We start from the raw sequence: 14,426 nt of genomic DNA, 5'->3' as shown, positions 1-14,426 counted from the left end.
CAAGACTAGTGTATGGTGGGGACTTTGTTCACCTGTCTCCTTTTTTATTTCTTTATTAACAGCCTTAACAGCCTTAAACATGAAGTAAGTCTCCCAAATACAACAACTCATGTGGATGTCCTCGTCCTGAAACCAGAAAAATGAGGTAAACACATATGAAAGATCTTCAGACTAACTTCAACAATCTTTGATACTAAACATACTTTAACCAGTTCGCAATTTATAATAACAAATCAGTCTGCATGGCTTTGGAACCCCAAAAAGACTAAGGAGTGTGCCCCCATTAAATCTTTGTGACCCTCAAAACAACTCCATGTCTTACATATAGATTCACAAACACATGGGCACTTGGTTTGATTCCAACCTATTCCTCAAGAATCATGCAGAGGCTTATATCAGTAAAGTGTTTAAATAACTCAAATGCTACTATATTCAGCTACCTTACTTTGGAATCTAGAAAAGACAATGGAATCAACCTTCTTATCCTAAACATGCATATGCTCTTCTCATTCCTACTCTTCAATCTGGGTACAATGCAGATATACTGCTGAGATATATAAAAAAGGAAGGTTCTTTTCTCTTTCACATACTTTTAAACTTCATTTTCTGTCCTGCAGTAAAGCTAATTACATACTGATTATTGTTCCTGCCTTCTTACCTTATTAACATGACATACATTCAGGTCGCTACACCTTGACTACTGCCCCATACTACTTAGATACTTACAATGAAACCCTGTAGCTACACACTATGTGTTGGAGACCAGGTGTTCTCTCTCTTAAAATACCAACGCTTAGGTCAGCTTTATGGCAAAGGGGACTTTAATAAAATTGTTCCCTCTTCCTGGAATTTACATTATATGGAGACACAAGAAAGCAGTTACTATGCAATTTTTAGATCTGAACTTTAACTACATGTAGCTAGAATCTGTCCATGGTACCACTTTGGTTAAAATGTCTGATGCCCAAAAATGGTTTAACTCACAATTGCACCTATTCTCTTCTGAATTAAATCTCTTTTCCTGTTGTGGTGTTTTATTGTTTAAGGATGCCTGTGTTACAGTGATCCACATTCTACAGTGTATATACTGACTCATAACTACTGATATCAGTTATATTCATAAACTGATCTTATTTTATTATCATTGTTTTAATCATGTTCATTGTACTAACACTAAATGGACCTATGTCATGTCTGAAAATGGTCTTCAGACCAATCCATTTATCTTTTAGCAGATACATAGCTAAATTATAAAACATTTTAACAAATCTATAAATAGCGATTAACCATATATGGAACATGTAAATCCATCTCACTGCAGTAGGTGAAGGGGTACCTAAATGTGAAAGCTGGAAACTAAATATAACAGTTAACTAAAGAAATAGCATTTAAGGAGGATTATGGGATTTAGAAAACTTCCCATGAAAGCACATTGCCAACATAAAATATTAAACATCTTTATATCTCTGCTGATCATTTCTTCCTCAAACATGTCCCTGTAGCTTCAAAATGATACTCTTAAGATAGTTCCCATATTTACAATAATGTCATATCTGAAGTCAAACAAATATTGAGTTTTTAGATTGAAAAACTATTATGACTAAATGTTAAAGTTGTAGTCCGGAATGTGTTATAGCTATTAATATACCAAATTAGACAACAAGATTATTGTGAGCCAAGAGAACATGTACAAACTAAAGCAGGAAATAATATCATCATTGCAATATAAATGAGAGCAGAAACATCAGGGTGTTTACCATACAGTTGCATAGATTGTGAGGTGCCCCAAACTCATAACTTAACCAGGAATAACATTTCTGTTTAAGTAACAGATGCTTTTAGAACCACATATATATTACTTTAAAATGTTACATAAAAAGAAGTGTTTTAATGAAAAAAGATGAATTTCATAATCAGAACAGAAAAATCATGTTATCCCTCTCTATATACATCCATATTTGGTCATTTTAAAACATTTTTTTTTTCAGTTTTGTTTGCCAGTTTTGCTAACAGGTAAATATGCTGCACATAAGTGACTCTTTTCAACCATTAGTGAGTAATTTATTTATTAAGTAGTTGTGTTAGACTGAGGTGGTATACGTCAATGACAGGCATCTTAAAAGAACTATTAATTACGAAGTTAATTATTAAGCACTGAAGTACAAGATAATACTAACATTAAATTGAATAAAATATCAAATGAAGAATATACACCTGCAAGCTTTAATAAAAGATTAATGTGCTTTCTTCCATACAGATATTTGTATTTCATCAGAATCTTAATACTATAAAAAACAATGTCCTCAAATATATACAGTAAGTAATTATGTGGCTCCACTAATTTATTTATAAATCAAACAAATTAAAATTAAGAAGATATGGATAGTAAAATCAGATATATTTATGTAAAAACAAATTTCCTATCTATAACATAATTTTGCTGACCTTAATTTTAATATGTTAGATTGTATATAATAAATATTATATAAAAAAGACTGAAAGAGCAGTAAGCTGATGGATTCATAAACATAATTTTGATATTAGACATAAAAACAACAATAATGCCTTATGTAAACATCCCATGGCATGCAAGAATTGTATACGTTTTTTATTTTTATATTAGAAATCTACCTATTAACATGACAGAAGGCTCTTGGGGAATAAAATTTAAGTACAGAGAGCCAGTGTGGCAACTACAGTTAAATGCCACAGTGTTCCCTGGTTTGAATGATCATATATCCGTATCTAGCATATTAAAATTAAGATCAGTAAAATTATAAAATATAGTTGAAAACTTGTTTTTTCTATGCATCTATCAGAATGGCTTTTTAATTTTACTCAAGTTGCTTGATTTATAAATACATTTGGAAGTTTTTTTTTTTTGGTCAAATGATTTTGTTGGGGGTTACATAATTATTTGCTGCATGCATTTAAGGACCTTGTTTTTATGGTATTTAGATTCTGATGAAGTTCAAATATTTGTATGAATGAAAACATTTAATTACAGTGTACTATCTCAGAGGTGTAGCTAGCTGTTCTGGTACCTGATGTTATCCCCAGAATCTGGTGGCCCCCTTAACTTTGTGCTGAGCAGACAAAAAATGTCTGTTCCCCAATGTAGTGTGCCTAACTTTAGGAGCAAGCCATCTAGGAATTCATTATTCCCAATGCATGCTCCAGGCTCAAAAATTTAAGGAGCAAGCCAGGTTTGAAAAAAATGTTCTTAAACTGTACCCACTAAAGCAACTTAGCTCAGACTACAAAAAAACTCATCTTTAATTATAAAGTGCTGCAAAAGTAAACTGTTAGAAATAGCACACTTTGGGGTATGGCCAAGGATGAACACAGGATAGCAGCAGATTTCTTCAGCTCCACCAACTTAACTGCACTGACAGGAAATAATTACTTTAAAAATCAACTAATGAAATAATTTTCTTTCTAAATACGTTTGGAATATCAGTTTCTTGAATAATATCTAAAAAAGAAAGAAAATTTCAATAATTTTCCTGTCAGAAATCATCTTGGAAATTTCTCTTTCATCACCTCTGTTCAAAATGAGTTCCAGTAAGGCAAACAGTCAGGATTCCAGCATCAAGAAAGAGCTTCAGTCTCTGATATCTACTATTCAGCACCTAACAACCAAAATGGACAAACTGGATACTAAAATTGATAACTTCATAGAAAAAACTACAAAACAAATGGATTTGTTACATCAAGACTTGCAACAACAGAAGGCTCAGATTACAGGCATAGAAGAGACTGTTAATGATATGGAGAACAGAATCCAGGAAGAAGAAATTAACATTGAGTTTTTGCTGAAGCAGAACACACACCTACAATCCAAACTTGATGACCTGGAAAACAGATCTAGATGCAATAATATTAGGATTTTTGGACTGCCAGAAAATATAGAAGGTAACAACATTACTTCCTTTTTAAATACTTGGCTTCCCAAAATGTTAGACTTGTCAGAAGCATTTTCTTTTGGTATTGAAAGAGCCCATAGGTCCTTATCTAATTTTAACTCTAACAAAAAGTATCCTAGATCAGTTATAGTAAGATTTTTATCATCTTATGACAAGGAGATGGTATTAAAATCTGCGTGGGCTAAAGCACCTATTAAAATTAATGAGGCAACTGTGCGTTTTGACAATGACTATTCTTCCTTGGTAATAACTAAAAGAAAAGTTTTTTTGTCATTAATAAGAGAGCTTAAGAAAGCACAGTTCAAAACTCATCTTTTATTTCCTTCCAAACTAAAAATCTTTTTACCAGATGGCCCTAGAATTTTTGAAGACTTGGACTCTGCTTTGCTGTATATTAAAAAAAATAAAATATTAGATAAAATAGAAGATATGGAATAGGCAAGCCCTTCGCTAAAGAGGATGGCAACAGGATCTTCTTGGAAGACTTCAGAGAAGCAAAAAAGACTAAAAAACAAATGACATGTTCTATATTTTTTTTTCTTTCCTTCTCTCTTAATCTCTTCAAATACAGTTACTGCATCTCCAGAAAGCCACAAATATTTTAAAGATTTATTCAAAGTTATTTTTCTGTGTGCAAAGAACTGTTTTTGTTTCATAAATAGTCAAACTCTCTGAGGAACAAATAACATGCTATCAATCAACTTGTTTCTCTTTGTGATAAAGAGACCTAAGGTTAGTAATTTGATACATTTTCTTTCTCTTCTTGTTTTAAATAATGGCATTCTTTATAAACTATGCCTTTAGTGAGGGGTGGGGGAGGGCAAGGAGAGAAGTATGATGTAAAATATGGAAAAAGTGAAATAATAACTTATTAGTTCTTTAAAACTATATATGCTGTTTAAACACTGTTGTTAAATATTATATCATGACTTTTTTGCTTATACATGATTACAAATAATATGTCATGATATAATTGCAAATAATTAGAACTAAAATGGTTGTAAGTAATATGTTTCATGTTTAACTTTATTAATACAAACAGCAAGTAATATTTCTTTGTAGATACTCTTTGTAGCATCCTTTTTTTCTTTCTTCTCTCTCTTTCTTTTTTTTCTCTACTCTCTTCCTTTTCTTTTTTTTTCTCTCTCTCTCTTTCTCTCTTACAAGTACAGTTATATGCTTCTGATAATACTGATATATGTATATAATAAGATTTGTATGAGAAAATGAAATGGGGCATATAAAAATAAGTTGTATAATATGTTAAATAACTGTAGGCTTGGTTTCACTGTCATAGAGACTGTAATGACTTGTAAAATACTTCGCGAAGGTTTTGCACTGTTTAGTTTCATTTGTATTACTAAATGAATGTCAGTCACTTGTATTTACTAAAATTCCCACCAGAATGTTAAGGGAGACAATTTGGGATGTGGGTTACCTCGTGAATAGTGTCCTCGAGTTGTTTTAAAAGCTTCAACACTCAGAATACACGCAGAGAAGCTGAATGCAGTCATTTTGAACTTTGACCCCTGATTTCACACTGACACATCGCAGATTCAAGAAGAACACTGTTCCAGGAAGTAGAACTGCTGTAAATGCGACTTTGTGATGAAAAACGAACTTTATGACATCTAAATGTGAATTATTCTTTATAACAACTTACTTATTTAAGATGTAATTTATAAAATACGAAAGTTATAATGATTTTAAATGATTCAGTATGCCATAGTAAGCAAGTGAGATATTTTAGAAGGCATAGAAGGTAAAACATATATACACATGTTTTTGAAAGCTTACATGACTGCAACATATTATTGTATATAAATACTTATGATTTAAACATATATAATGTTATAAATCATTTGACTTATCTAATTGACAAGTGCAAGTATCATTATGATTATATCTTAGAAGAAACTGTCATGTGACATATTTTAAAGCAGCAGTTCAGATATATAAAATACAGATGGCTTTCTTCACAATGATTTATGTATAACTAGGAATTTACATTGCTGTGCAGTATGACTTGTAAACATATGTATGAGTATAAATATTTTATTTACTGGCAATAATAAGTATGAGAAGAAAGCTTTGGTGCAAGTAATTTAAAGTTTTTAAAACTATTAACTGCATTTCTATGGCAGAAAGTAGGAATACCCTAATATATGTAATATCTGAACCATTATAGCCTAAGTTATTGAATCCAAATGAACATAAGAACTTATTTTTACAAACTTTTAATAAACTAATATATAGATATGCCCATTTTTTTTCTCTCTCTCTTCTCGGTTCCCATTATCAAGTTTATTAGAATGCTATTTTGATTATGAGTGTATTTTACAAAATAGATGTACATAGTAATATGAGCTGTTTCTAAATGTTCTTATTTGTTTATATGAAGCTGATTTATAAATTGTTTAGCTTTGTCTTACTAGATAATCTAATTAAATGAGGTTAACTTTAGTTAATAATAGTTATTATTGAATTGATATGGTGGCAGCTGAGGTACTGCTGCTTAGGATAGGGGGATAACTTGAGTGGTATGTGCTACTCAAAGTTGGAGTTCTTAACTCCAGGCTGGGTGCAATGTTTAATCCTAATATTATTTTCACCTGTTTATTGTTGTTTGTATATAGTTCTGACATCCACAACACATTTTATAAACTCATTGTCACTACAAATAAAAGTGAAGCTTATACAAAATCCCATAAGATTTTCAATAAATACAGCTATAATTAATGGTACACCTAAAGGAAGAGGTATAATATCATTTATTTTGTTAATTGTTATTCTGATTATATGTTTTATATGTTTATAAAAGCTACATGATTTCTCTAAAAGGAATTTCTTTAAACATTAATGGACTGAATAACCCATGTAAAAGGGCAAGTTTAATGAGATACATTAATTTGCATAGGGCCAACTTAGTATTCCTTCAAGAAACACATCTCCTGAAAAAGGATATTGATAAATTAGCCACTAATAAATATACAGTCTTGGTTAGTTCAGAACACACTCAGAAAAAAAGAGGAGGGGCTATTTTATGGAATAAAAGTATGCCCATACCTAAAACTATTAAGTCTTATAAAGATGATAAAGGAATGTTTTGTATGGTTACAATACAGATTAATGGAAAGACATATACATTAATCAATGTATATTGGATGCCAGGAATTGGCATTAATACAGTGAAACACCATCTCAATAAGATCATATCATTTTCTATAGGAGATATTATTTTAGCAGGTGACTTTAATTGTATCCTACATGAAAAAGATACTACTACTATAGGAAAAAGGAAAATGACATCTAATGCAAAACATTTAAAGGATTTTGTTAATTTATATAATTTGAATGGTATTAATAATCAGATGGATTCAAAATCATTACCATACACTTTTTTTTCTAACAGATATAAAACTTATTCAAAAATAGATAGAGTCTTTATTTCTAACCAGATGGTTACAGACTTAATTAATTCTAAAATCATTTCGTGTCCTATATCAGATCATAATTCAATTGTCTTTGAGTTTATGATAAAAAGTACTTACAATGTTCAGATCAAAAGGATACCAGCATACTTAACTCAACTAAAAGACTATAAAGATTATATACTTTCAGAAGTGCAACATTTTTAGACTTAAACAATACACCTGAAGTCTCCATTGTTTATGTTTGGGATGCTTTAAAATCATATTTATATGGACAAAGTATCAGATGGTATAATAATAAAAGGAAATCTTGGGACAAGGAATTACTAGATATTCAAAGCAAATTAGACTCATACAAACATAATAATAAAGAAAATATTATGGACAAAAAGTCATTGAAGAAATAAATAAATTAAATGAGAAATACAAAGAAATTTTAACTCATAAAGTTAAAATAACATTAGAGAAATATAAGTTTTTGTCTTACTCAATAAGTCCCAAATACTTACATAGACTTAAAAATAAAACAAAAGGTTGAATAAACAAAATCATATCAAAGAAATTTTCTCTCCAAGAAAAAGAAGAATGTTTCTAGTTTACCAGAAATATTAGATGAATTTAGAAATCACTTTCACAAAATTAATCATAATAACATTAACATGGAGCCTAAAGATAAAATAAAGAAATTTATAACTACAAACATGAACAAAAAACTTAATAAACAACAGACTAAACTAATGGATAAAAATATTTCATATACAGAGGTTATTACACAAATAAACAAGCTTAAATCAAACAAAACACCAGGTAATGATGGTATTATACCAGAGATCTATACAATTCTTCCCAAAAGTACTTACTCATTAATACATAAGGTTTTTATTTTGGCCCAAAATGAGTTAACAACTCCCCCATCTTGGCAATACACATTTATTTCACCAATTTTAAAACCCAATAAAGACCCAACCAGATGCACTTCATATAGACCTATTTCATTACTTAATGTTGACTATAAAATGTTTATGAGTATTTTTGCTGATAGATTAAAGACAATCATCCCAGGCATTATAGATATAGACCAGACAGGCTTTATTGTAAATAGAAATACTTTTGATAATATAAGGAGAACTTTAACGTTAATTGATTTTGCAAATAGGAAAAAGAAAGATTTAACACTTATTAGTCTCGATATAAGTTCAGCATTTGATTCAGTAAGTTGGGAATACTTGTTTATCTTACTGAAGTGCACAAACTTCTCAGATGCATTTGTAAATCTAATTGAACATCTATATAAAGGAGCATTGGCTTACATTAAGATAGGAACATATGTCTCACAAAAAATACCCATTTTAAAAGGTACAAAACAAGGGTGTCCACTCTCTCCACTATTATTTACTTTAATAATGGAGCCTTGGGCTAATTTGATCAGAAACAGTACTGATATAGAAGGATTTGATATAGATGAAAATACAGTATCTAAAATTCAACTTTTTGCAGATGATGTTCTAATTACATCAGCTGGATCTAACTCATCTATGCAGTCCTTATTTGATAAAATGATGGATTTGAAAAATATCTCTGGTTTAATATTCAATGAAGAAAAAACTAAAATATTACCAATATACACACGAAAAAATGTCCTCATTAATGATTTTAACAAATATATACCCAACTCAGGTCAGATAACTTACTTAGGTATAATATTAACTAAAGATATCAAATCTATTATACATAATAATTATAGTACCTGTCTTCTTAATATACAAAATCTTTTCAATAGCTGGAACAATATGTTTTTTACCATGGAAGAGAGACTCACAATTATTAAAATGATAGTATTCCCTAAGATATTATACTTAATACAATCAATAATACTCCCACCTACAAAAATAATTATTAAGAAATTGAATTCACTAATGTTAAATTTCTTATGGGCACCTAATAGACCTAGGATTGCATTAAAGAAATATACTAATAGCTGGTCTCAAGGGGGCATTTCATTTCCAGACTTTAATTTATATACTATCTCTTCTATTATAAAAGTTATTACTTTGTTAATAGATCAGTCATATGTTGCAAGATGGAAAGGTTAGTGGGAACTAATTAGCATTCACTTCATGAAAATCTCTTTAATACATAAAAATATTATTGTAAATAACCCCATGTTATGGTTACTAAAAGAATTTTGTACTTTATCCATTACACCAAAATATGTAGTTAGCTACCCATTAAACATTATTATCAGTTATCTTAATTTTATATTCATGCATCCTAAGTATAAGGAATGGAATTTTATTCTATTCCCTATAATGTATACACAAGGTATGCTTTTGTCAACCACCTCTGAAAGAACTCTTTTAGTTACAGAGAATGATCTAAAGTATTGGTATCAGTTGCTGTCTGATAATAAAGTAAAAAATTTAGACTTCTTAAAGCAAGAATTTGATTTGAGAGAAACATGTTGGTTAGAAATTCAGACTTTTAGACAACATCTTATTAATAAAATTGATTTAATGTCTTTAACAGTTAAAGAATCTGTTCCAATACTGATTGATTACTTGATATTAAATTTACAACATAGAGTTTCTGATAAAGGTAAGCTCTCATACATTCATAAAATTATCAGAGAAGAAACTCATTACAGTTCAGATACTTATTGGAATTATTTCATTTCCATTAATGGTGAATCACCAAAACAACAAGATAAACAATATATATTGGAATCTGCTTATAAAACTACTTCTTCCATTAATTGGAGACTTTTTACTTGGAAATTTTTACATAGATCATTCCATACACCTTTAATGATGAATAAAATAAATAATAAAGACAACTTATGTAAAAGATGTAATGTAGAAATAAATGCTGATTGGGCACATATGTTTTATGACTGTATAAAATTGAAGGAATATTGGAAGTTAATCAATGATTTTTTGCAGGCCCTTTTCACAGATAATTTCATTGTTTCTAAATCACTTATATTATTTAACACACCTGTTCCTAAAAGTGTTAAAAAGTTAAACTTCCCTTATTATGGTCTATTCTAGCAGTGGCTAGAAAAATAATAACCAGAAATTGGATTTCAGATACCCCTCCTTCATTTAATGAATTTAAAAATGTTATGACTGAAGTGTGTCATATGGAATTGATGACAATAAAATCAAGAACTACTAGAAAAACATCTTATTATATTATATGGGATACTTTACAAAACCTGTTAAAAAATCTTAGTCTCAATAGCATGACATTATAGTTTAATCAATTGATTTGATTTGTAGTGGATGTCTTTGTAAATACTTTGGTTATTTTATTGAATGTTATAACTATTTCTATTTTAATTGCTTGTATAAAATTGTTATGATATTTATTTTGTATGTTAAAAACAATAAACTTGTTTAAAAAAAAAAAGAAATAGCACACTTTACAATTAAAGAGCTTATTTTCATATCAGACACAGACCATAAATTCAATTCAATCATTAATGAATGCCATTAATGCACTGCAGACCTGCTCACACTCCTAACACTTTTGGCTGCCCCCTTCTACCCAACCTAGCCATGCTACTGGGTGTTGTATCTTCTTTGGTTGACATTTTTTTTAGCCAGATTATTGCTTTTTTGAAACATCAGTTCTTATGGTGGGCCCATTTGTTCATAGGTTCATAGGTGTTTACTAAGCTAATGACCACAATGGCCTTTTTAAGCCTAGCCATGCATTCCAAATCCTTGACAAGTTCTGGTAACCTTGGTAAGTGTAAGTAGGGGCTTGGGAGGTGAACTATTTACAAACAGAGACCTGGGAGATGAACAGGCTACCTGTGTCCATTAGAGACATAACTGCCAAACCAGGGATGAATTTCCTATTCCTCATCCAATTGCCCAAGCTACACTTGAACTGGGTTAGGGAGGAACTCTGCTTCACATGGATGAGGAGTCTGTTCCAGACACGGGGTAGTTTCTGGGATACACACCTGTCGCTATAGCAGCTCTTATTTATATCACAGGCAAGGTTTTAGTCTTTAGAATGGGTAATTTTGGTGCTGTTTCTTTTGTGGATATGCAGGAGGTCATTCAATGTAGGGTCTGAAAATGCCCTGTATGCCAAGCAGATCTCCCCTCAACAGCCTGTAGGAGACAGAATACAGGGATAGAGCCTTGAGGACTAGCCTAGCTAGTTTTTGGACTTCATCAAATGTAGTAAAAGCATAGAGTTGTCATTAAGGTGTCAAAAATGGAAAAGGAGGTTATTTTTGGTATTTGTTAGTTTGCTAGTGTATGCATTTGCCTGGTAAATGGATAAGTTTATTTATCCAAAGGACACCATTCAGTAATGACGTAAAAAGACAAACAATAGAACATTTGTCCTGAGTACTGGGGAGCTGTCCCTACTTCCCCATCTTACACACACACATAAATACAAATACACACATACACACACACACACACACACACACACACACACACACACACACACACACACACACACATGCACACACATACACATGCACACACATGCACACGCACACACAAGCACACACATGCACACTTTGCAAGATTATGATTTGGAAACTCTACAACACATAATACAAAATTAAATGACTTGCCTCTGAAAATTAAAATATCAATTTTACAGTGTATATTTGTAGTTCATAATGAGATTACCTACCAGTATGACTGCTGTGCCAAGATTTTTCTGATTTCATGGTAGACATTCCTTCTGGGCAGCCTTTTAATGCTGAGTCTCCAGGACTGTATTGTTTCGTCGTGCTGCCTACTTTTGCATGCATGTTTGGTTGCATTACAGTATGCTTGAGTTCAATGGAACTTGGTTTGTCCTCTTTTTGCTTCTGCATGGTCACCTGCTCCAGCACACTTGAGCCCGGCTGTGGCTTAAAGGTCTCAAGTGTCCTGTTCTGTTTGCTGGTCAACTTATCTTCATGTTTTGGTAACTGTAAGTATGTATTGCTGTTCTCGAGCTTCCCAGTTTCTCTGATTCTGCTTGTAATAAGTGGACTTTGTTTCAGCAGAACTTTTAGTTCCTCTAATGTTTGCTTCGAAATCTCAGTTACAGAACTTTTCTCACCATCTTCTTCATGTGTTTCAGAATTATTTTCTGTACTTTCTGTGTCAGTTCCAGTAGCTTTATCATGCATTTGGTCACTTGCATTTTTGTGGTTATTTTTGTCTTGTCTGAGACCTGGAGGAATAGTAGATGGTTTTCTCAATGAAACACCCATGGAAGGTTTTCTATAATCTTGCTGGCTTTGGATATATGACTGACTTGTAGGGATTGATGCATATGTGTTTGGTACCCTCTCCCATTCTAATGGAGGCATGTATTTTCCTGTGACCTTCACTCCCCTCTTCCTTCTAACAGCAGACATACCACTTCCATCAACCTCATCCCCATCAAGGTCTGATGCTTCCTGCAATGATAAAGCATAATAATTGTTAACCATGCTGGAATAATCATTTTCTTTTACAAATATATAATGACAGTCAAATCAGTCCCAATAAAAGGATTTTGTAGAGAAAATATGAATCATTTGAAAGGCCATAGCTGTAAATCATAGCATCAGATTGAATATCTTAAATGTTTTATGTATTTGGTATCGTTTTGATGAAGTGATAGCAGAAAAATTTAGCACAACAAACTAAAAACATTCACATAGAATCCATCCATCCACAACCCTTTTTCCCGTTTTTTCACATGAGGTTGGTGTGTCATTTTAACAGTGACAATCATCTAGAGCCAAGGTTTACACCACTGGGTGGCTAGCCCTGCTGCAGTTTCACATAGGACATGGTACATGAAATTGAAATCAGTTGTTTGAGCTTGATGGACCAAACATAGCAGCCATGCTGGTGGCTATACCCAGTGGACCCTCTGCTAATGTAATGACCTTTGATGTTACATGACCCTGATGCTTAGTTATAGTTCCCTTCACCATAAGCTAGTTTGGTTTGTCAGACACAACTAATCAGGTTTTAAATAACTTGGTGATGACCAGTCTAACAAATATTTTGCTGTGTTATGTATGGTTGTTGTTGTTGTGTCTTTCAGCTTTTCCCGGTTAGGGGTCACCACAGCAGAACTCCGGTCCGCTAATGATTGGCAGTAGATTTTTACGTGCTGAGTTGCCAGCCCTGATGCACAACCTTCTATGTATTATTATTCCAAGACCTTGTTTGTTTCCAAAAATGGCAAAAATAAAAGAAAATATTCCTCCATACACTTCAAAGAACTATTACAAACCTAGAGTTATGTGCATGAGGCAAACTCCTAATTCAGTTTTCTAGTTTGATTAATTCAATTATTTTATGACTAGCTAAGTCATTTGCGCAACCATATATTTCCTACATAGAATTCTTTGCTTTAACACATCCATCCAAACCACATCATCTTTTGTTTAAAAGTATTCCATGTTTAACTTGTTAATAACTGTAAGTTAGCAACTACATGTGCTCATTTTTATTGTCACTCCACCTCATTTTTGTGTACAGCGGACATGGCTAAGTTAACTTAAAGAACAGAACTATTCAACCTTCTGAAGAAGATTCCATTTGGCAGACACACTAGAAGATGCATATACTGTGAAGCGTATGCAGGCATGTTTAACAGATTTGGTTGTATTTCCTTGATTTGCTTGGGTCTGCAGACTGTAAAAGGTTATAAGCAGAAAGAAACATCAGCTTTATGATACAGAGACAAAGCCCTAACAGTGCCACAGGTCACCTGGAATCATCTAGTAATCTTGGCTTCACAGCAGCTGATGAGGGTGGGATTGACTGACTAATGCAGGATGTCCATCTTGGGGGGGGGAGGCAGTCTGACTCACTGCAATGCCAACTATAGGATGAGATGGTTCATGACATGCAATGTAATGTGTCATGGATGTGCGCTTGATGATAATATACTATGTGCAAGATAGCTTTCATTTATACATACATGGAAGTATGTACATGCACTGTGAAGGTATTATAGTCCCTTTGCAGTTGTGAGTACTCACTAAGGAAGACTGTATTTAAGGGAGTTTCCATGTGTCACCAGTGTTAGCATCTCAAAAGGC

At 32.1% G+C, this 14,426-nt stretch overlaps 1 protein-coding gene across 1 annotated transcript in view; it reads right to left on the bottom strand.

Annotated features, from left to right (window-relative positions):
• Nucleotides 1–14,426, bottom strand: part of LGSN (lengsin, lens protein with glutamine synthetase domain) — a 334,413-nt gene that overhangs the window by 182,234 nt on the left and 137,753 nt on the right. The window contains exon 3 of the mRNA XM_044063647.1: nt 12,023–12,782. Within this exon, the coding sequence (XP_043919582.1) occupies nt 12,023–12,782 (760 nt within the window). The remainder of the gene's footprint in view (nt 1–12,022; nt 12,783–14,426) is intronic.

The sequence above is a fragment of the Protopterus annectens genome, chromosome 2.part1 (assembly GCF_019279795.1).
Source record: "Protopterus annectens isolate FY-2018-M chromosome 2.part1, PAN1.0, whole genome shotgun sequence".
In the NCBI taxonomy this organism is placed as follows: Eukaryota; Metazoa; Chordata; order Ceratodontiformes; family Protopteridae; genus Protopterus; species Protopterus annectens.
Note: the sequence above shows the minus strand (reverse complement) of the source record. Positions and strands in the feature narration are given on the sequence as shown.